This window comes from Amborella trichopoda, chromosome 9 (assembly GCF_054954075.1).
Source record: "Amborella trichopoda isolate Santa Cruz 75 chromosome 9, AtrichopodaSantaCruz75HAP2 v2.0, whole genome shotgun sequence".
Taxonomy (NCBI): Eukaryota; Viridiplantae; Streptophyta; class Magnoliopsida; order Amborellales; family Amborellaceae; genus Amborella; species Amborella trichopoda.
Window position 1 is genome coordinate 1,353,050 of NC_142344.1, and position 23,528 is coordinate 1,376,577.

Genomic DNA, 23,528 nt, shown 5'->3' on the forward strand with positions numbered 1-23,528 from the left:
CCACAAAATACTTTGAAAATAAAAAATTCCAATGATGACTCTAAAATCTATTTCTACCAATAATTATAAAACTCGTAGCTCAAAAAATAGTTAGATCTTGCTGATCCACGATAACTTAAAAATAAATTGTCATGATAATATGCTGTAAAATATATTATTTTTAAGGCTTGAAATCCTAATTTTTCTTTACAATGATAAAAGTCGAGATGATCAATTTAAAGATACAACAAGTTTTGAGTTGAAGATTCCCTTATTTTTACAAAGCTCATGGCTTATTTTAACCTTTTGTATATTTAACTACATCTTATTTAAAGAGTATGAGGCTGACACCTTATGCGTTCTTCCCCCACAGGGAAAAAAAGAGTTTGTGCCCACATAGGATTAGGGGTAGCCAAGACCTGATGAGAAGACCTGACCTTGGGTTTGGGTGTAGGTCAATTTTTTAACTTGAAAAGTCAAGTCTAGGCTCAAAACCTGGATCCATATATTATTCTGGTTCTTGTGTCTAATTGGGCCCAACCCGTTACCACCCCTATCTATATGTGATGTTGGATTGCTTATGTAGCCATGTAGGTAAGAGTAATTGAATTAATACATCCGGTTGGGAACCCACCCTATTATATGATGCCTAGTGTCTTATTTTTAAGAAAAATTGTTTCAAGCGAGCTGTATTGCATCTCTATATATGCGGTCCAAAAAGAGTAAAGCATCCATCTTAAAAATGGATGCAAGTAGATGTTCCATCTAAAAACAATAGAAACGAACGGTTCAAATGTTTTCTTATTAGAATTATTATTTCTAATTTTAAAAATTTATTTATTTATTCATATTCATTATGACTATATTAAAAATTACATTATCTTTAAAAATTAAATCTTAAAATCCATTTCTAAAATAGATTTATTAAGAGGCCCGCATATGTACATATGTACATAAAAACTGGGTCCTATCTTTAATCTTCCCAACTCCTCCTTAAATTACTGCAATAGGGGCTTTTACCTGAAAGAAATGAATGGACAGTATACTCCCGCAGGAGTATAAAAATCTTTTGGCATTGAGAGAGAAAAACGGCACTGACAAGAGCAAGAGAATCTAATGAAATAGGGAAGGAAACGTGGGAACCATCATACCCGCCTCCGTGTTCCCGCCCCGCCGTCCTCTTCAAAACCCTAATCCCTTTCTCTCACTAAAACATCACAGCCCGAAAATGGCGTTTCACAATCACACACTGCGAAACCCGCCATTTTCTCTCTCTAAAAGTATGCTATCAAACGGTCCACTATCTCTCTCTGGAATTCAGCTTCCAAATCCTTTAATGTCTCTCACTGCAACTCTACAGGGATACCTTCATTTTTCTCTCTGTAAGACCCTGCTCAGAAACCCGCCACTTTCTCTCTCTAGAAATCTGCTCTGGACCCTGCCATTATCTTTCTCCGGAAATCATCTAGGAAGCCCAGTATCGTCTCTCTCTAGAACTCAACTTAGAAACCCACCATTCTCTGCCTCTAAAGCTCTGTTGAACCTCACACAAACCAGAACCAAAATCACTTCAGTCCAATATGTAGAAACTAGACACAGAGACCACTCCTTTGAAAAATTCATGCATGATTACAAACACTACCTCAAGGTCATAAAGATTCAGGACCTGATCCTTGCAAATCCCGATCTCCACCTATCTCTATCGTTCCTCTCAAAATTGAGCCAAAAGCTTCATCTAAATAGAGGAGCTCCTTCATTTCTAAGGAAATTTCCCCATATATTCACCATCTTCTATAACCAAACCTTAAAGGAACCTTTCTGCAAATTAACAGACACTGCCATGGCCATAATTCGACAAGAGAGTGAAGCCATTGAAGCCTCTGAAACTCTCGTGATCAACCGATTAAGGCGCCTTCTGTTGATGTCAGACACCAAATCATTGCCTCTGCGAGCCATTTTCAAGGTCTGGAGAGAATTGGGTCTGCCTGATAATTTTGAGCATTCGATTATAGCGAAGAACCCTATAATTTTCTCTCTGATTGATGCCCATGAACCTAACACTCATATTCTGAAACTCATCGATCTGGACCTGAATTATACTCCTGAACCAGCTGTAGATAAATGGAGGGTCGCTAACTATAGAGAGAAATCCATGGATGAATCAGAGATTAGGTTTGGTTTCAAGCATGGGTTCCCACCTGGTATGAAACTGAGCAAAGAATTTAGGGCTAGGGTTAGAGAATGGCAAAAGCTTCCTTATTGGGGACCATATGAAGACATCAGTGAAATCAGAGTTAACAAGAGATGGAATAAGGGGAAACCAAAGGCTGCAATCGCAGGACTGGAGAAACGAGCAGTTGCAATTATTCACGAGTTCCTGAGCTTGACTGTGGAGAAAATGGTGGAGGTGGAGAAGATAAGTCATTTCAGGAAATGGTTTCGGATCGATTTGAATATAAGGGATTTGTTTCTTGATCACCCTGGTTTATTTTATATTTCGACAAAGGGAAAGGTGCATACAGTTTTCTTGAGAGAAGCTTATGAGAGAGGTTGTTTAATTGAGCCAAACCCAGTTTGTATTGCAAGGAGAAAGATGCTTGATCTCGTGTTATTGGGGCGTCGTGGTAGTTGTATGATGGATTCACAGTCGAAGGACTTGAGCACAACAGCGGAGGTCGGGAGTTAACAAAACAAATGATAGAGAAAAAAAGGGAGAGAATGTGGGTTTAATAGAAGAAAAGGGTGAGAGCAGGGGAAGGAAGGGTGGGGGGAATTCAATTGATAAATGAGGGAAAATATAGGAAGAAAGTGCAACTGAATCAACAAGTAAAAGATCAAACCATTGAGGGCCCAAAATGAGGCTGGGTCCTGTACATAGAACCAAAGATGGAATTCACTGTTCTCTCTTACTCTAGGCACAAGACATAGTCACAGAACAACGAACACTGCACTGTAAAAATCTCACAGGTAAATTGCTAATTTTGGTGAATTATAAATTTCTCAAAGTTTCTTTTGGGTTGGCCGGATTCCTCTTTATTTTTTTTTGACAAGTAGAAGATTTCTCAAAGTCATTATACTGTTTCCCAGAGTTAAATTTGGAAAATTATAGTTTTCTCAAAGTTGGAAATCTCTCTTCATTATTCCCATCATCTCCCAGTGTTTGTAATGCTTTGTTTATTTATTTTAGAGGAAACCAAATGCCCAAAGCAACATGTGCCACCTATGTCAAAGGAATGATAACGGCACATGGTCAGGTGCATGGAATGCGGCAGAAAACGCTACTGCATTCTTGCTTAACAAGATGGTATGTTGGTATCTTCTATCTATGTTCTGTCTTATCTTTTTTTATTCTAAATTTGTCCGTTCTTTGTTTAATATGCAAAATTTACACTGATTATTGAACTAAATATTTGATTGGTTTTTACTCTTCTGTCTCACTCATCATCATCATCATCATAGTATTTTCCTAATTGATTGGGGTCGGCTACATGAATTCTGGTCCGTCATTCTGCTCTATTAAAGGCCATTGGTTTTTTATTTTACTCTTTTGTCTCTCTATACATGTATTTTGTACTTTATGCCATTGTTAACCTTCTTGGCCAATTCTACTGGAAAGCTCGGTGCTCATTTTGAGTTGAGTTGATTTTATTGTAACATTGGATGTCAATGTTATGATGTGATACTGCAAAGCCTACTGGTATCATTAAGTAGTCCAAAGTTTGAAACTTATACAAACCAAGCTTTTCTCTTATATATGCCAAATGGGCACTGAATCATAATTATAAATGCATTCGAAATCAATTCATATTGTCAGATTGTACTAAATAAATATTTGAAGGATACATTTTTAAGAATCAACTGTGTTGTTATTTGTCGCAGTTAACAAAAGACTTGTTTTGAGTTGGAAAACCTTGCATGAGTCGACTTGACTTGCCAAATGGATATTTAAGATTCATATTGACTTTAGTAACACATGGTTTCTTAGATAGTGGTTGCATTATGCCATAGGTGAAAAGCTGGGTTCAATTCCCGCTAAAAAATGTTTTGTTTTGTTTGTATTTTTATTTTCTTGGGGTAAATTTCTTCATGCAAAAAGTTGAAAAACTTGCTGTGTTTTTCCATGTTAAACTTGCTGTGTGGTTTTATTACAATTGGTGATGATGATGTTATAAAAGAGAAAACAGGAAACATCAGAGCATGAATGATCAAGAAATTTCAGAAATGGCTTTTCTTGGGTTATGCAGATTCAATCATGGAGTAAGCTACTATGTGGAAAATTACAAGATTTAGGTTCTGGTATTTTGCTTCTTTCTTCATTCTTATTTTGAACTCTGGATATTTTCCAAGAAGTTTTAAAATGCAAACGTTATTCTCATGAAACTCTAGAGCTGTTACTTTTTTGCGTGCATTAAGCTATTATTGTAGGGTTGAACTAGTGTTGGTATTTGAGGGGTTTATTTGATGGTTATCCGTTGTTTTTATTGTTCTCGATTCGCCGGACATAGGCATCTGCAGTTGTCAGGGGAGAGCATAGAAGAGGCTTGTCCTGTCTGTTGTGGGTATTGCAATTGCAAGGCTTGCCTGCATTTGATTAAGAGCCAACAGGTCTTAGTGTCACATAACCATTTGCTGCTTAAATAAATTTTTTTGAGATCTTTCTAGAGTTGCTGGTTTAATGATATGCAATTACGTTTGCACTTTTTGATGTCCAATCATTTGTTGCTTAATTTGCCATTGTTTCATAGTTTATTTACCTCATGGGTTACTTAGGAATGTTTACTGGTGAGGGTAGATTTTTTATAATCATTCCCACCCTCGTGTTTCCATTCGGAGCTATCTGAAGGAGATAACCAAAGAGGAGAAGATTCGGCAACTTCAATATTTGGTACGCAAGATCCTTCCTTTGCTGAAGCTAATTCACCAAGAACAGGAATTGGAGAAGGAAACAGAGGCTGCCATCCAAGGTATGGACCTGATTATAAAGATTGAGAGTTCACAAACTGGCTAGGGTGCCTGTTCAAACTGACCTGACTGACGGTCTAACAGATCCCATTCAATTGGTCTTAAAAATTAGTAAAAAATCTACAGATTGGCATGCAAAGTCCAAACCAGATTGTTCCTTAAAGTATTTGGCGTCAGACATTTACTGAATTCTTTGTAATCTTTCAATCTGAAATTATGATTATTGCTGTTTCACGCCCTAATAGTTTCTCTGTGTGGAGGTGTTCCTCCATCTGAAGTACAAATACAACAGGCAGTATGTCACAATGATGAGCACTTATACTGGGAGGCTTTTCATGCCTCAGTAATTATTGGAATGTTATGCAATTTTTTGATCTCTTTCCTTTAAAGTATTGTTGACTGCGATCGATATCTCTGGGTTTTGGTCCAGTGATAACTGTAACACATCTATTGTGGAGTGTGGACCTCCATTGCAGCTGCTGAAACCGTTCATATGACATCCCTCTAAAATGCTGCTGAGATCTTTGTGAAGGCCTCAGGCTTCAAGGTGGTGAAGAGGACAGTTTTGAATATGTGTCGAAAGAGAGGTCTTATTTGCATGGTGAGGAGCCTCAGAATGCCAGAAGGATGAAAACAAAATCTACTGACCTGAAATCTTATTCTTTGAATGAAGAAAATCTTGCACTCGAATGTGAATCTGATAGTAGAGGCAGGGTCTCTTGCCCTCGCAAAAAGATGCAGGGATGTGGTTCTTGCCTTTGGATTTAAGGTGTACATTTGAGGATGTGGCTACTGCCATTTTGGCTAACAATTATAGATCCTTATGTGTCAGATACTACTGTTCGGTGCTCTTGTTTCATTGAAAGTGGCCAATTGGCTGTTAGTTAGAAAATGCTTCGAAAAGCAGCTGATAGAGAAGAATTTGATGACAATTATGTATATTGTCCAACTGCTAGAGATGTTCATGATGGAGAACTTGAGCACTTTCAAATGCACTGGACCAAAGCTGACCCTGAGATAGTTCGTAATGTTCTCGACAATACACTGGGTTTAAACTGGGAGCCGGTGGTCATGTATCGTGCTTTTCTCGAGAAGCCTGGCTTCAGAACTGCAAGGTGGTGTTTGATGTAACGGCCATTGACTGTCTGGAATGATGTGAGGTCAGTTGCCAGGTTAACTGTGATATAGAATGTATAGTTGCATAATTTTGGGCCTTAAATAATTGTAGTGCAGATTTTTTTCAATTGTTAACTAATTGACATGTGTTCACGTGCACGTACACACACATAAAGACAAAATTGTAAATAGGGATAGGGATATTCTAAATGTCATGTACTCTGAGACTTTCATCTAAATTATTTGTGGGTTTAGAATAGAAGTATTTATGGTTTTGATAAGGCACACGGACTGGAAATGTTTGAAGATAATTAATGATTTGCAAATAGATGCGTTTTTTTTTTTTTGCATGGTATTCTTCTTGCTTTCACAAATTCACCATGGATGGTGGATTTGATTTCTTTTCTCAGTATCCATGGGTCTGTTATTTCATACACTTAAATATGGAGGCGTTCAAAAAAATTGTAGAGGGAGTGCTTGGAAATCTATGTTTTCTGCAAATGTTTGTTGTTCTGCAGATTCTTGAGGGCTGTTAATGAGTGATTCTGAATCATAACATAACTTCTGTGACAATGCACAGGTTGATGTTAGTATTCATCAGTCTTTCAACGATCGATCGAATGATGAAAAGGAGATCCGGGTCATGTACCCATAAGGTCCTCAACAAATATGCGACTTTCAAATGATCAATTAATTGTTTAGGTAACAAAATTTAAAAATAAAAAAAAAAAAAACTCAACTTATTGTACATGTATTACTGTTAGTAAATTTCCACAATATTTGGATGATTGGACAAAAAGATCCCACAAAATTTTCAAATTATTCTGCAAAAAAACAAGTAGGAATTTAGCAGCAACCAAACATTTATGATCTCGTGAGCTAGGAATGAAATATAGTGTATATAATGCCGAGAATATGTAAAAAGGAAAAAACAAAAAGAAAAGTTCATTTATGATTGCATTATATAACGGCAGTCAAAATAATTTATTCAGTCAAAATAATTTATTTGTTGGTTGAATTGTTCCATGAATAAGACTTGATAAGGAGATTCAATGACAAAATCGACTCTAAATGGTGCCTAATCAGCAAAAAATATGAGGGGCTTCAAATATAAGAATGCCATTAAGGAATCAACCATTTACATTGTAATCATCATCATCATCATCTTAGCTTTTTTCCAATTAATTGGGGTCGGCTACACAAATCTTAGTTTGCTATTCTGCTCTAAGGGCCTAACGCTCTAGCTAACCCTTGCTCATTTCTCAATGTACCAGGGTTCTGGTATAGTGCGTCACTTCTGGGGATTGCGGTGAATGCCCTAGCATGAGCAGATGTTGTAGGTTAAAGATTCATGATAAGTTTTGGCAAAATTTTATGTTGGTTGCCTGCCGAACACAACCCAGCCCCTTTTCCCGGACGCAGGACATGTTAAGGAAAAGTTTTAAGGTCATTACCCTTCCTAGACCATTACATTGTAATCATAAACAACAAAAATAAGCAAGAGAATTTGGAATGATTATAACAATAATAATGTCAAATTATAAAAGAAGTTGCTGAATGTGTTTTACTCTGAAATCTGAATCTCCGACAGATGAATGGAGAGGAGGCTTACTGTGGCTTCATTTTTTCCTAACTCCACGATCCTAACATGGACTTTTAAATATTTTCAAAGTTGTTATTGGTCTCAGGCTTAAGTTGCTTTTGTTTGAAAATAGTGAATCTCTAAGTTGTTAGAATTCTCTAGATTTTTGGGTTTCTTATTGTGATGCAGGACTGTAGGATTGGGGTTTGCTTTGATTAGTTTACTGTTCTTAGCATTTCTTCATGTATATGATTACCTTGTTCTTTTTATGAGTGAATAATGGAACTATAGATAACCAGGGTCTACTCAAAAGAAACACCAGATTTCATAATTATACCTGGGTTTGTCTTTTGCTTTATGCTGGTCTCTGGTTTTCTTCTTGAGTATATGATTTTGTGTCTTTCTTATTGTTGTGGTTGTTTTTTTTTTCCGCATGTAATAATGGATTTGGATCGCTTTTCACCTTTTATTTTCTTCTTATTTCTTGCAGCAAAATGTGGTTATTATATGAGCAGATGAAGGAAGAAGCTGGTGCGTCCTAAACAAGCATTAGCATACCAAGAAAGATTTCTAAATAGCGTATGTTGATGTGTATGCATGTGCGAATCATCAGGTTTGAGTCTCTTTGAACCCACTACTTAAATTTGCAGAAAAATGTGCATTTTTCTATGCTTTTGTCTTGATATTAAAATTGACTGAACGTTATGAAACTTAGCACTTGTGGTGGTTCATTTGAGGCCACATCAATCAGCAAGCATTTATTTATTTTGCTTAATCTTTTCCAAATCCTTTTTCCTTTGGGAAAGTATAATGAAGACCATTTGTCATTGGTACAAAAAGATCACAATCATTGTATTAGATATGAAATTGGATGTCTCAAAGTATAGTATTGAACGTGCTTAAAGTCCGCAATGATTTTCACGAGACATTGTGCAGGCAAATGACACTCCCCAACCATCTGATTTCACATCCAATGGCTTGGGGTCTTTGTGACCTTTGTGCACAGAGGTGATGATCTATTTGTATACAAAATCTATCTTCCACCTTATTCATTTTTCAAATTATGTGGTTGTGCGCTTGTGTTGCATCTAGTTTCGTGCACAAAACGTGTAAAAGCCCGTGTATTATTGAGTCATCTCTCTCTCTCTGTCTCTCTCTCTACACTTGCAATAGACTTGGGAGGCCGTGTCTCTCTCTTTACAACTTGCACCAGGATTTTTAAAATTACTGTTTCAGATTCAATGTGGTATTCAAGGGTACTCGGATTGATTCCCTTCCAGTCTGTCCGGTTCGCTCTAATTTTACATTATTCCCATTTTTTTAATGGTTGTTTGATGGTTTAAAATTAAAATTATCAACCTGAAACAGGGAATATAGCTCTATACAATTTTATTTTTTTTTATATTAATTTTCTGCTGGATCAGTTTAGCCAATCCAGATCACCTGATTTGGCAGATCTGGAGTCCTTCAACTAGAAGCCGGAATACCCCCGACGGTCTGACTTTTAAGACACTGCTTGGAACTAAATTGCTATCATGTTAGATTTAAGAATCATTGCCCCAACTCATTTGAGTAGTCAAACCAGTGAGACCTTTTAGGTGGGGTGTATTCTCACTTTTGAGAAAATATGGGAAAGCTTCAATCATTTTCACAAGCTGTGGTTAAGAACTTCTCTTTTGCCCTTTTTCTTTAAAAAACAAGTACCAAACTTTTCACATATATAGTTCCATAGTTTGACCCTTCTCTAGTACGACAAATCCCACATTATCTTCCTCAGTTTATTATGGCTGTGAATTCAAATTGGATGAAATTTCAGTTGCAAACTTCAGTAGATTGCTCCAATAATGGCTGTCTTCTTCTGCGATAGCACGCCCATTTCCATTATTCATTTCCGGAAAAGGATTTTCTGGCACGTTTATAGTCGCCGAAAAATGGGTATCTGGCAAAAGCATTGAAGAAGGGTGTAGCATTGTTTGGGAGCAGTCTAGAGTGTATTGTGGATCAGGGGTAGTTTGAGAATTGAAGTCGGAGCTGGGTGGAGGTGTGAGAGAATGGTTGTTGATATGAATGTCATTGTTGGTTGCAGTAGGGAATTGTGGGTTGAGAGACGTGAAATGGAGATTTGGTTTTGGGTTACAGAGAGAGAAAGAGTTGGAGTGGAGGAGAGAGAGGAGGGTGCCGATGTCGAATCTTGGAAGATGGGTTATAGGGTCGATGCCATCACGGAGGAGGCGCTTTCGGAGGTGGGTGTTCCAGTAGTTCTTGATCTCGTTGTCGGTTCTTCCGGGCAGATGTGTAGCAATAGCTGACCATCTGCGTTATAGAGACAGGTAAAAGTAAAACCTCAGCTTGAAAGACAACTCTCTCCCTCTGATGTGTAAACCAGTTTTGACATAACAAGAAAACAGGGTTTAAAAAAGCCTGAGTTGGAATTATAACGATCTCTCTCCCTCGAGAAAAAAAGAAATTGTTTTGTATGGAAAAGGGAATACAGTGGTATCTAGTATACCATTCATAAATAGAGGGAAGGAAAAGAAAAGACATGGGCTTCTTGATCATCCCTTTCAGCTACTTAAAAATACCATTAAGTTGCATGGGAAAATCCATCAGGTTTTTGGTTACGGAAATGGATCTCGAGTTTGTTTGTTGGAGAGAAAGAGAGAGGGGGGGGATATTTCAAAAAGAGTGGCTTATTTGTTGCCTTATAGAGAGAGAGAGAGAGAGGGGGTACTTGTTCCCAAGGATGCTATGGAAGTGAATAATGGTGTGGTCTTCTTGAGGAGTGAATTTCCCCCTTTTGATATCTGGTCGGAGATAATTTGTCCATCGCAGCCTGCAACTCTTCCCGCACCTGGCCAGTCCTGTTTAAAGCATTAGCAAAGAAACTTTTGTCAACTCATTAATTAGAAAAGAATCCCATTTATAGATCATTTTCTCTCCCCTTTCTTTCTTTCTTTTTTGACTAGTAAATTTTCCAAGTACCTTGAATAATCTATACCTTCGTTTTTAGGCACCCTAACTTCTTGGTCCATCCCGGAGATGGATTTTGGATCCAAAATTTTGTAGGTCTATCATCTAAACCACTACAATTATCGTTCTTGAAAAAAATGAATTTTGTCATGAAAATGGTCTCTTTTATATTGTTTCTAGAGCAAGCATTTTGTTTACTTAAAGATCGTCAGAGCAGCTCTATTTTGGGAGCTCCAAAATCATGAATGTGAGGTGGGAATAGAATTCTCAAGTGCTCCAGGTTTATGAATCTTTGGCAAAAATGAATGTAAAATATTTTAAATTGGGATTGTCCACAAAGAGACCATCCATCTTTCATCAAGCAAACTATACAAATTCCCTGTTTAACTCTTTTTGTCATGCTTTCAAACAGTCTCTGAAGTTACATATAAGCACACATCACAAGAGATCTCATATTGATGGAGGGGCAATTCCCAATTTCACTCCTTCATGACCAAAGCATTTTTACGAAAACTATCTATTTGAATTTCAGTATCTCACTCTAAACACCTCGCTCTAAACATCCCGTGATAGTATTCTTAAACACTAATTTCTATCGCATTATTAACCTATTATGTATATGATATGTGTCCTTTGTGAGCTTTCTGCATTTTCTTCTATTGCTATTGCAAAAACGATTATGAGAGCTTTCTATAGGACAATTAACATGAGTAGAATGTTAAAGGAAAAAAATTATATAAGGTTCCATCCTTGTGTTGTAGAATTAAGATGCACTTCAAAAATTCAATTAAAAAAGAGGGTTCTAAAGTTGCGAAACCTTTCAATTGATTGTTTCGACCTCGAGATGTATGTATGTGAAGAAAAAAAAAGAATTTCAAATTCTAAAAATAATACATCTTATATTAAGTTACTTGGACTTTTTATTTTTAACTTTTTTTTAGTGTTTATAAATATTCTTGATCTGATCCGTTTTTTTAAATTTGAATTTTTTAATTAGAGCTTACTTGTATAGAGGTAAACACCTTATAGAAACCCCACCCAATATTAAATAGTTCTTCTCTTAATGGTTTCATAAATCTTCTTAAATAACACTTAAAGAGGAAAAACCAAAACAAAGCAACAAATCACTCAGCCACATGCACCAAAAAGTTCGTACACTTTTATTTTCACACCAATCTACCTATACTGCATAACAAAGTGAAAAATGCTAATAACTTTAAATTTCAAAAGTCACGTCCTAGTGACAGTTTCAATCACGAGTATTACAATTATAAAAATAAATAAATCACAATTACACACAATTGTAAGATATACAATACGCATCGTTGACATCCCCCTCCATTATTGGAACCACACCCTTTGATAAATATTCATTTTGTGACGATGTAATTTCTTGAAGCATACTCACTGCACCTGTGTATAGAAAAAGCATATGCTGCCTTGTATTGAACCCGGGTTGTGTATATAAACTTCTTTTTTTTTCTTTGAGTTTGTTCTGGTAAGTTATTCTCAAGGACTGGTTATATGTGAACTTTCGTAGTAACGATTGCAAAAAAAATATAAAAATAAAAAAAATAAAAAAATGAGGCAGAGAGAGAGAGAGAGATAATTTTACTTCAATTCATATCTAGAGAGAGAGAAATAGTTTCACTTCAATTCATATCTTTTTCTTGGCTTAATAAACCTTGTAAGATGTACTATAACCATTTATTCTATTTTGATATTAGGATAATTCATGTCTTCTATTGTTGATATTATTATCAAAAGAAGAACAAACAAAAACGATTATAACAACTCAACAAAGGGTTAGTTAACAAGGACATTACTCTATAATCATTTGTTTCTCACTCTAAAATCGTTTGTTTTCCACTCTAAAATCTGTTGTTTCTCACTCCTTAGAACCCAAAACCTCAAATAAACAAATGGGTTTCCCTTCTTTTTCTATTATTTTCCCTTTTGGAAATTTAAAAAGCATTTAAGTTTCAATTCACCTGCATTTTTTGGAAGAGTTCTCCAGCTCCCATGGCCATGCTTCTCTATGTACTGTATGAGCTTCTGGTCCTCTTCTGGTGTCCATGGCCCTTTCTTTAGACCGTCTTTTTCACAGCAAGGAGCACGACCCATGCTTTCTTTCTCTCTCTAAAATCCTCTCTATTCTCTCTCTAAAATCGACCACTTCCTTAATTCGAAACGGAAGAGGGAAATGAGCAGAGGTAGAAAGAGAACAGGGTCTGTTTCCGTGGGGGCTACCTCATTTATAAGCATCATATGATAAGCTCCCGTTGCAAGTCAAAGCTTAGAGAGATGAGAGAGAAAGAGACCACCGGCCTTTGATGCTACCCCTAAAGGTTACATTTCTTACACCGGCACGTGTCCTATTCTAGAGAGAGAGAGTGAGAGATTTTGGCCATACTTTTTTAGAGAGAAGTTGATTTTGGGTAACAACTGGAGAGAGAGAGAGTAGAGCTGGGGTTTAGAGAGAGAATACACTTAAGAGGAGTGAGAAACAAGAAATGGGGCTTGATGAGAGACAGGTATTGATTAGAGACAGAAAAAATTCATGAAAGAAGGGGAGAAACTTGAAGTGGAGCTACAGAGAGAAAGTTTGATTAAGAGAAAACTCAAAAAAGAGTGTGTAAGTGAAAGAAAGTGGAATTAGAGGTTTTGATTAAGAGAGAGAGCTTGCATTAGGCAAGCTTAGAGGGATAAAGATGTTGATTTAGAGAGCGCGAAGTAAGTGACTTAGAGAGAAAAAGAAATATAGATTGATTTAGAGAGAGAGAGAGAGAGAGATACACCGGCATTTGATGCTGGATTTTTAGATGACATAAATGTAAACTGCCACGCGTCGTTCATCAACCTGCAACCATTGACAAGGTTTAAAACCCGGAAGAAAAAAAACCGAAAAAAGTCGGAACCTGTAATAGAAGAAAAAACCTTCAATTCTCATATCACGAGAAAGCCATCCTTTCATCTAAAAATATCACAAAAAATAAGAAATTTCAACTATGAAAATTAATGAAATCGTAAATATTTTTTGGGAAATAATTCTGTTATATGTTTAAGTGTGAAAATATTTTTACACTAATTTGACCAAGTATTTTTTTTGGGACCAATTGATACTTAATTGATGTGAAAGTATTTTTACATATAAAAAAAAAAATTCATAAAAAAAATTTTCATGTGAAAATATTTTTCATTCGAGCCAAACATGTCCTCAATATGTTGCTTAGGATGAATAACTCGACCGCACTCAGTCCAGTCATGTACAAGCTCAAAAAGGCCTCAGATTTGTGTCATAAATAATTCAAATAGATAAACTAAAAAAAACTATAGAAAAATTAAAGTCTATACAATTAAAAGAAAAATATAGTTATGGATGGAAATAGATTGAAGCATTTCAAATAATATAAAAATAAAAAATTAGAGAAATATAGCATATAATTAGTAAAATAATAAATCATCATTAAAATATAAAAATAGGGAAGTATATTCCGACAGCATTTGTTATTAATTTAGTAACAATATTTGTAAATTATTAATAAGGGATTCCATTACAATTTCATTGATAAACTTTAAGTTTATCAATAAAATTTGCATCCGCAAGATGCGCCATTACTGAGCTCTTTTCAAGCTGACATGAGTTCGAGTGGGCTCAGTCGAGTTCCACTTACCCAAAAAAAAAAAGAAAAAAAAAGGTTGGGTGTCTCCATTTAATTTTTTTTTTTTTTTTTTAAAAAAGAATTTGGGTGCCTCATTTTGCCTTTAAATTGCAATAAAGTTTCGGCCGAAAAATCCGATATATTGAATTATTTTTTAACTGCTTTAGTAATGGAGTTGGGTGGTAAATATCGGCGATTAATAGACATATTTTTGTCAAACCAATCTTTAAATCTCCCGCGCTCACGTAGGGCCAGTCAAATTGTGCCACCAAGCAGTACACGTTGGCCAATGCACATTTGCCAAATGTAAAGTGACATCACGATACTCACAGCGTGAGACACGGCTTAGATTTCTTCCTTCTTGAAATGGAAAACTGCCGTACGAAAATACCACCGTTCGAAAACGAAATCTATAGTCCATTAAATAAGTACATGTACTCGACTCTTAAAAATACTATTTTTGGGATGGAGTTTTGACCCAATATTTAAAGACATGTACTATCTAACATCCAGGTCATGAGTATTAAAAATAAATAAATTTTAAGAAATAAAAAATATATATTTTATGAACAAAACATTTGAACCGGTACTTTCAATTGTTTTTAGATAGGCAACCTATTTGCATCTGTCTTTTACAATGAATGTTTTATACTTTGAGATTGCAAATTGTAGAACTGCGGCCTAACCGCATGAAATACTTTTCTATAAAATTTAAAGGAAAATGGCTGTAGCTAGTTAAAATAAGTAAAGCTTTATCTCAAAATTCATTATAGACATAAAAAAATCAAGGAAAATTATCAAAAATATATCTTAATTTTCGTCTAATTGAAAAAAAAAATCTCAACTTTAAAAAACTTCGTCCATACCATTTTTTTTCAATTTTGACATTTTTTTACCAACATAGCTTTTACGGTAGTCGTATGATCGTAATGCCTGCTGCATTACTGTACTTTACGTACCGTAATGACTACCGTATTACAGTACTTTACACACCATAATGACTACCGCATTACAGTGCTTTACACACCATAATGATTAGGCTAAACATTACGGTACTTTAAAGACTGTAATGCTCACTGAATCTCTTTCTCTTTCATTTGGTTAAACATTACGGTATTTTAAAGGCTGTAATGCTCACTGAGTCTCTTTCTCCTTCATTTGGTACATCTGAGCATTACGGTCTTTAAAGTATCGCAATACTTAACTTGGTCATTATGGTACTTAAAGTACTGTAATTCTTAGCCTGGTTATTACGGTACTTAAAGTACCGTAACGCTAAGCCTGATCATTACAGTACTTAAAGTACTGTAATGCGGTAGTCATTATGGTAATACAATTACCATAAAGGCTATTTTGGTAAAAAAAATGTCAAAATTGAGAAAAAAGATGTAGAAGAGGTTTATAAAAGGTGATGGGTTTTTTTTTTTTCAATTAGGCGAAAATTAATATGTATTTCTAATAATTTCCCAAAAATCAATCATCTCGACCTTGATTATTAGGGTTGTGAAAAAATTAGGATTTATAGACATAAAAATAGTATACATTATGACATCGTATCTAGACTGTCCATTCACAGTAAAAATGAGTTTCACATATCTGCAAGTTCAGCACTATTTTTTGAGCTTCAAATTTCATAGTTGGTATTGAGAATTGATTTTAGAGCGACCATGGGAACTTTCGATGCCCAAAATACTTTCCAGATGAGGATTTGAAGGGTGTTGGGAATTGATTTAAGAGCGATCATGGAAATTTTTTATGCCCAAAATGCTTTCCAGATGAGGAGTTGAATTGAGGCTTTACTTTGTTTTTTCTAAAGCATGGGCCTTATAAAAACTGCATCCAAATGTAAATGTAAAATATAGTGCATTAATAAAATAAAAAGGTGTGGTTTGCGTAAGGTTGCAACATTAAATAATCAAAGTAAAGTACACCACTAATTTTTATTGTAAGATGTAATTTTGATGCAAAAAATTATTATGATAGTTGGAGAATCCATTTTTACCTCTAGTTATAAAATTTTAGACTCGAAAAATGGTTCAAATCAAGTAGATCTATAAACACATTAAAATATTGAAAATGGACGGTCTATATAATGTGTTGGAAGATGCACTATTTTTTAGACTCAAAATCTTTCTTTTCTTTCATAATCATACATCTCGATATCGAAATACATCAATGTTGAGATGATCAATTAAAGGTTTTCCAACTTCAAAACATCAATGTTGAGATGATCAATTAAAGGCATCTTAATTCTACATTTTAAGGTTGCAACTTTATATAAACTTTTTCCTAAACTAAAGCAATTGTTTAGGAATCACCAATCTAATTTGGAATTGCGTAAGAGATTCAAGTTTAAAAAGCATCTTGATTCTCCAAAATTTAGCTTTTCTTTGTACTTCTTTGTTAAACATAGCTCAATACGACTTGGAATCGCCCAAAGCGAGTCACAATCTAGTTGACAGATTAAAGCCCGATCCTGATTTTTTAAGCACTAAATCAAATCAACAAATTTAACAATTAAGTACTTACACAAGTGTGGTATTTTGATATTCTAACCAACGAGAAAAAGGCAATTTCAGCTCTTTATTTCTTCGTTAAACATAACTCAATACGACTCGAGAATCACCCTAATTAAGTCACAACAGACTCGAGAGATCAAAGCCCGATTCTGATTCAACCAATTTACCAATAAAGCACTTATATACACGTGGTTCTTTGACTATTTAAGCACTGAAAAAAGGCGACTTAAGCAGACCAAAGACCTCTCATCGCCATTTAGGACGAGCCACTGGGGTCCGGTAGAATGATGCAAACATTCATAATTGTTTTGAATTCCAAACCCGAAATAAAAGGAAAAATGAAAAAGTGGTTTATGCATCAAGGGATACCTAACTGCACGAGCATCCCCGGCTTTACATTTCCATCTTGAAGATAGACGTCGGTTGTAGCCTCTCCAATAAAGCCAAAATCAATGGTATAATTTTTATTTTTATCATTTTTTGTTTTAAAATTTATTTTTGCACCACACATTCATGTTCTCTATATTAGAGATTATACATACCTTAAAAATTAGGTCTAAAATTCATTTAAAAATGAATCATGAAGAGTAGATGCATATCTCCATGAAAATCATGCCCGAAACAAAATATGGTAATAAATAATAAATTGTAAGAAACTATTTATCTTTTGTACATGGAGGTCACAACTATTCCCACTCATTAGATGTCAAATTGTAGACAATCCCCAAAAAAACGTGGAGCATTCACATAAATTGGTATACGCCATTTAAGTTGTGCGAAAATATTAACTCCTCCTAATAGCTTACTAAAGTTTCCATATAAAGATCGGCAATAATTATTTTTTCAACAAATTGAATGAACTATTCTTTGGACTGACACTAGATTGATGAGGGGATTGGTTGAGTTAAAAATTACTGTCAACTTCTCAACATCATTGGACCAAATTTTCAAAAAATAGAGAAAAATAAGAATGAGTTAAAAATATATAAATATGACCAAAAAAAGGCCCAATTTTTTTTAATTAGACCGATTGATCAAAATTAGCAGATTTGAACAACCTAGATTGGTAAAAAATTTATTTTAATTATTATTATTTTGGTAAGTTAGTTGGGGAGAAGGCCCCTAATCGATTTTGATTAATAATAACAGGAAAATATAGCTCATGATTGTATAACCCTAGAATAGGGAAGTTGTGTCACATTATGAAGTAATGCAAGAGAAAAAAAATTAGGCGTTCTAGATTGCCAAACAAAAGCATCTAAAAAAGTTGTAGCTTTTTTGACAAGTAATCAGCCACCATGTTAGCTTCTCAATAAATGCAGGTAAAAGACCAATCACAATAAAAAAGCTTATATCGTAATTATTTTTGATAGAATACATATATTTCCTCTAGACAAGACTGACTAAAGCATTGTTGGCGGTCATAGCATAAGGTACTGTGTCCTGACTGCTTATTCATTTTTTTGAAAAGTATACAATGAGATTTTTATATTTAGTACGAGGTGATCACAAATAACTTTCATCATTGGAAATTATGAGGTTGCATTAATTTCATTAATCTAACTCAAAATTCAAAAAAATTTCTTTCGAACTTTGTGACACACCCAGCTATCCTGGGATTGTAAGTAATTATAAGCCCTTTCTACCAAAACACATGTTCTCATTGTATACTATTCCTTCATTTTCCAAAGGTGATTTGGGCATTTTTAAATACTTGTCAAAATTTGTAGCGGGGATTTAGACGAAATTTGGTTTGGAGCCCGAACTCTCGTGACAAAGTTGGATTATGTGGCGAAATCTCTGACGTTTTGCTGTCGCCAGCTAATGGAGGACCAAATACATAAATTCCGGCGAAAAAGCAAATTTAATGGAAAGAGGCTTTTATTTTCATAAAATGTTGAAAATTTAAAGGAAAGATGCTTTTATTTTTATGGAAAATGTCCTTTTCGGCCAGCCGATCTTAGGTCAAATAAAAAAATATTTTAATAATAAAAAATCTAAGATGATAAGAAAATCAACGCTTTAATTTTGATTATTATTTGCTTTTTCATAGCATTGTGGACTGTAAACAGGAGTCACCATCCATCGTAATCACAATATATGGCGTATAAAATTCCATGCATATATTAGGGAAAAAAATGTCAATGAAACAAAGCAAATGGCAAGGTTATAAACATGGTGGAAAATGCATTTTTTATTTCATCAATGCATTCTTTCACTTGATACAGTATTTTAAAACTCGGCGATATCCAATATGGATATTAATCTGGGCCAAACAAGATCCAGGATGATTATGTGTCATGGGCCGATTCCCCCCTAAAACCGTTATTTATTTATTTATTAAGCTTTCCTAACATTTTTTTTTTAATCTTCTTTAAATCCCCATCCTACAAACACCTATTTTAATTTTTATTTTATTTTATTAAATTTTTAATATTTTTTGGATCACTCATGTGGACCGACCCAAACTCAATTCGAATCACTAATCCAATGATCTGACACAAATATTTGGGTGAATGATCCGCCTCACCGATCCAAGTTTTCAAAACTTAACTTGATATATTTTGTTGCTTAAAGGAAATACTTTTGAACTCTTGACGAATCTATACGTGTCCCCTTCTGAATATCCAGATGGAATTTAGAACAAATTTTTCATTGTGATAATCTCGATCACCAAGCTCAAGAATATAAATAAAATAAAGTTTGAAACTTAAAAGTATCATATTTTAAAAGAGTCGAAAAATAGAAAGTTTAAAACAATGTTTTTAAAAACATTGATCCGGATCAGAATTGATCTATCTGGATTGGAAATCGTGGGATTGGCTCAATTTTTTAAATATATCAGGAAACATATGGTTCCAAAAAGAACTGGCCGTAAGGGACCTAGGTGACCCGTTCCACTTTTTTATTAGTTTTATTTTTTATTTTCAACTTTTTATTTTTTATTGGCCGATTCACTTGGCCATATTGCTGATCCGAATCGGTAATTCGCCCATCCAGAAAGGTTTTGCTGGATCTGACCAATCCTTGGAATCACTATATCGAGCAAAGACATTGAGTTATAGACAATTGTTTAGAAAAAGACTACATGAGCTCTTGGGTGTGTAATGCACTATTAGTTGTGGAGCCAGATCAATTGTTTCACCCCAAATTTTACACACATGCTCCTCTCATAAGAAGATAAAAAGAATTGCACAATAATAAAATAGTGAGCCCACCATTTTCAAGAAAAGAAGGCTGTCCATTTGATGAACAGTGGATTTAGACAGTAACAAAGTCAATTGAGTTATGAAAATTATTTATTTTAAATCATATGCATTAAGTGAAATTCAACATGCGTTTAGCCAACTAATGCATACTGTAGCATAAATGGAATGGCTTATAGGTTCTTATCCCTATTTGCTCGAGTGATATTTTTTTTGGTTTTTCTCTTTTTGTTTTTCTATCTTAGAAGAAGATGAGAGAGAGATACGGGACTATTGGGGTACCATGCTCCACCATCGGGCTACCATCCTTTGGAGCATGGGCACATGAAAAAACCTGGCCAAGGTGTCCAAGTCAATACCTAACATGGTTTAGGACCCAGTTTCTTTGCAGCGAAGCCCGCATATGTAGAAATACGGGCCTATTAATAAATCTATTTTTGAGATGGATTTTTGGATTTGATTTTTAAGGACATGTAATATCTAACATGGAGATCATGAATACGAAAAGGAAGTAAATTTTAAAAACTAGAAATAATAATTTTAGTAAGAAAACATTTGGACCGCTAGTTTATATTGTTTTTAGATAGAACACCAACTTGCATCCATATTTAAGATGGATGCTTTACACTTTTTGGACCGCATATGTAGTCATGCGGTCCAGCAGGCACGAGACAATTTTTCCATAAGTTCATGCCCCTTTCCTCTTATAAATATGTGAGTTAGTTTATATATTTTGTTTGATGTTAAAATGACATTTGATATCAATATGTGACATTATTTTGGATTTACTCTTAGTCATTTGATCTTGATTAAACTATAGGTTTTTACACAATTATAAATTACATTTGTGCATATACATATAAATGTTTCTCTTATATGTATAGGCCCGGCACTTGTGCCACATTTTGTAGCCTCAGGCCCCCATGTTTTAGGGCCAGGCTAACCATGCCGGGCCGGGCTACCCCGGCCCATTACCACCCCTATCAGGTTGAGATGCCTCTTCACTATATCTCCAACAGTCTTTTCGATACCGGGTCACTTTACTCCATAAAGTTATTTGTCAAAAATACTTTGGTATTTTTGTTTTTTTTTTTCGATTTTTAAATAGTGAAAAGATTATGTGCTCATACAAGGAAATGAAAAATATATTGTATATACTGAGACTATTTATCCTTGATACAAAGTTGGTACAATTATTAACAACCATTAACCCCAAATATCGACTTATTTAGATTGAACTTAAAATTGGTGAGACTTAGCAGCCCAATAACTCTCTCTCTCTCGGACACAAACACACAAACTATTATTCATGTGACATCTATTGATATTTGATTATGCCTTGGGGCCTTATAGCTCCTAGAGTTCATACTATGTACATTGTATCCAACCCACATTTTTATTCTATTACATAATCTTGAACGATATAGTTGTGACATATAAAATAGCAAGGGATCATAACAACATAGGAATAAAGATAACAAATGGGAATTAAAATAGAAAATAATTGAACTTAAATTATTCAATATTTACATGTCTCGATGTTTCCAACCACAGGAGCATGTTACAATTTATTTACTCTCTCTCTCTCTCACGCATAATTTATTTAGACTCTCTCTCATATAACTTATTTAGTCTCTCTCTCCTATGATGTTTAGCATAGTATAGTTTATTAACTCCCTCTCTCAAATAATTTATTTAGAATCTCTTTCTTATAAAATAGTGGAAAACGTGTACAATTAGATCACTTACCGTTGATACAAAGTGGTCATAATTAATTTGACTATTGGATGTGAAACTCAGTGGCTCAATTTATTCCATTGAACAAACACAAAGATTAAAAAAAAAAATTTCAAACTTTATGAGACACTCAAACTATGAGATTTCATATCGAATGGTTATAAGTAATTGTGATTTCCTTATACCAAATATAAATGGTACGGTACCATAATATAATTTATTTATTCTCTCCCATATAGTTTATTTACACTATATATATATATATATATATATATATATATATATATATATATATATATATATATATAATCCATACACAGTTTGGATCAATGTTGGAAAAATTGGGCAATCTAACTGCTAACCGCTCGGTTAGATTGGAATCGGCCACTAGCCAGTTTCGGTTTAGGGCGGTTTTGGTGATCGATCGGTATTTTAAAAAAATCATAAAAATGTATATAAATTCTCAAAAATAAGGAATTGGTTTGTAATACATTGTTTTGATTATTAATACTTACTTTCATATTTTTCTATCTTTCCATAAAATTTTAAAAATACCCCTAGGTACAAATCGATTCGTTAAAATCTATTTTTTTTTATTGATTTTGAACTTCATTTGAATGTGTTTTGTTTTAAATCATTTTTTATATATTTTTTTATATTTTAGTAGTTTTGTTTTTTACTTCTTTTTTTTTTTTAAACACTTTTTTTTACTATGCGGGACTTGTCCCATTAGAACGGTTGAATTTGTTGATTTACCGATTAGACTAGTTAAACCGCTTTCGAGCTTATGTACGTTTAACTGTTCCGATTCGATTTTACGAACACTTGTTTGGTCACGAGTATGAAGGGATATAGAACAACACGTGATCTCACTTGGTGATGCTAATTGGATATACCCATAGCATCAACACATCTATAAAAAACAGAAAGAAGTGACCTCAGGACATTGAAAATGCCAATGGACGTAGGCAAGGCACCATTTGTATAATAATTAGGGTGGCAAATGGGCCGGGTCGGGAACGACCCGCACCCGAACTAGCAGGGGTTGAGCCGATTTGGGCATGTGCCCCGACGGCTTGTTCCTTGTCAAATTTGATGGGTTCAAGGCTGGACCGCTCCGAGTAGACCTAACCAATATAACAACTCTAATAACATGATTTATACGGTCATAATAAGGATCGTATAATGCGTGAACAATTATTTTTGCTAAAATCACGTCACAATTATGCCTAGCCATTAGATGTCAAATTAGCTGGCTTCAATTGTATCATAGAGTTTGAGAGATACTTTTTGAACTTTCAGTTTAAGGAGTATTAGTTTTACCATTGAGATTGTAGACAATGAGAGCATTTACCTTTGATACACGGTGATCATAATTACTTACAACCATCTGATGTGAAATCTGATAGCTTTGCTGTGTCACAAAGTTATTTAATTTGAAATATGACAAACAAAAGTGAATGCGACCTCCTTGTGCCAAAGGTACATGGTTACTTTCTGTATATCACCATCCAACTATTGAGCCCATTGGTCAATTTCACTGTGATCACATAGATCATGCTACAATTTTATTTTCATAGATCAACACCTTATTAGAGTTGGGATTTTCTATTTGGATGGGGGATCCCTAAAATCTCAAATTCTCATTATTTTAATTCATAAAAATTTTCAGGATATTTAAATTTAAAATCAAATTAAATGCATGAATTTTGGAAATATAAGATAAAAGTTGCGGTTTATATAGAGCCTAGGATCTGAACCATTAAATTAGAGCCTACGCTCAAATAATTTCGAG

At 34.5% G+C, this 23,528-nt stretch overlaps 2 protein-coding genes across 14 annotated transcripts; one reads left to right on the top strand and one right to left on the bottom strand.

Moving 5' to 3' along the window:
- Nucleotides 1-1,106: 1,106 nt before the first annotated feature.
- On the top strand, nucleotides 1,107-8,478 carry LOC18437556 (Ubiquitin carboxyl-terminal hydrolase family protein). 13 transcript variants are annotated; one of them, XM_088846887.1, is made up of 7 exons: nucleotides 1,108-2,946; nucleotides 3,167-3,283; nucleotides 4,224-4,275; nucleotides 4,485-4,943; nucleotides 5,372-6,101; nucleotides 7,332-7,503; nucleotides 8,130-8,478. In XM_088846887.1, exon 1 carries the CDS (start codon nucleotides 1,208-1,210, stop codon nucleotides 2,663-2,665), a length of 1,458 nt encoding a protein of 485 aa, XP_088703013.1. In that variant the 5' UTR covers nucleotides 1,108-1,207; the 3' UTR covers nucleotides 2,666-2,946; nucleotides 3,167-3,283; nucleotides 4,224-4,275; nucleotides 4,485-4,943; nucleotides 5,372-6,101; nucleotides 7,332-7,503; nucleotides 8,130-8,478. The 13 variants fall into 13 exon arrangements, 12 of the variants coding, with proteins under 12 accessions (XP_006847826.2, XP_088703013.1, XP_088703015.1 ...); XM_088846889.1 differs by lacking the exon at nucleotides 4,224-4,275 and adding an exon at nucleotides 6,638-6,759 and having other exon boundaries at nucleotides 4,750-4,943; XM_088846888.1 differs by lacking the exon at nucleotides 4,224-4,275 and adding an exon at nucleotides 6,638-6,759 and having other exon boundaries at nucleotides 4,772-4,943.
- A 539-nt stretch (nucleotides 8,479-9,017) lies between these two features.
- On the bottom strand, nucleotides 9,018-12,836 carry LOC18437558 (transcription factor MYB74). The gene is made up of 3 exons (XM_011626324.3): nucleotides 12,601-12,836; nucleotides 10,371-10,500; nucleotides 9,018-9,952 (listed from the first exon to the last, which is right to left on the bottom strand). The coding sequence occupies exons 1-3, from the start codon at nucleotides 12,731-12,733 to the stop codon at nucleotides 9,421-9,423; spliced, it is 795 nt and encodes a 264-aa protein (XP_011624626.2). The 5' UTR covers nucleotides 12,734-12,836; the 3' UTR covers nucleotides 9,018-9,420.
- Between the last annotated feature and the right edge of the window lie 10,692 nt (nucleotides 12,837-23,528).

Coding starts and splice junctions, on each gene's coding strand:
- LOC18437556 (XM_006847763.4), top strand. CDS start 1,208: ATGGCGTTTCACAATCACACACTGCGAAACCCGCCATTTTCTCTCTCT.
- LOC18437558 (XM_011626324.3), bottom strand. CDS start 12,733: ATGGGTCGTGCTCCTTGCTGTGAAAAAGACGGTCTAAAGAAAGGGCCA. Junction 10,501..12,600: donor AACTCTTCCAAAAAATGCAG/GTGAATTGAAAC, acceptor TGCTTTAAACAG/GACTGGCCAGGTGCGGGAAG. Junction 9,953..10,370: donor CATAGCATCCTTGGGAACAA/GTACCCCCTCTC, acceptor TCTATAACGCAG/ATGGTCAGCTATTGCTACAC.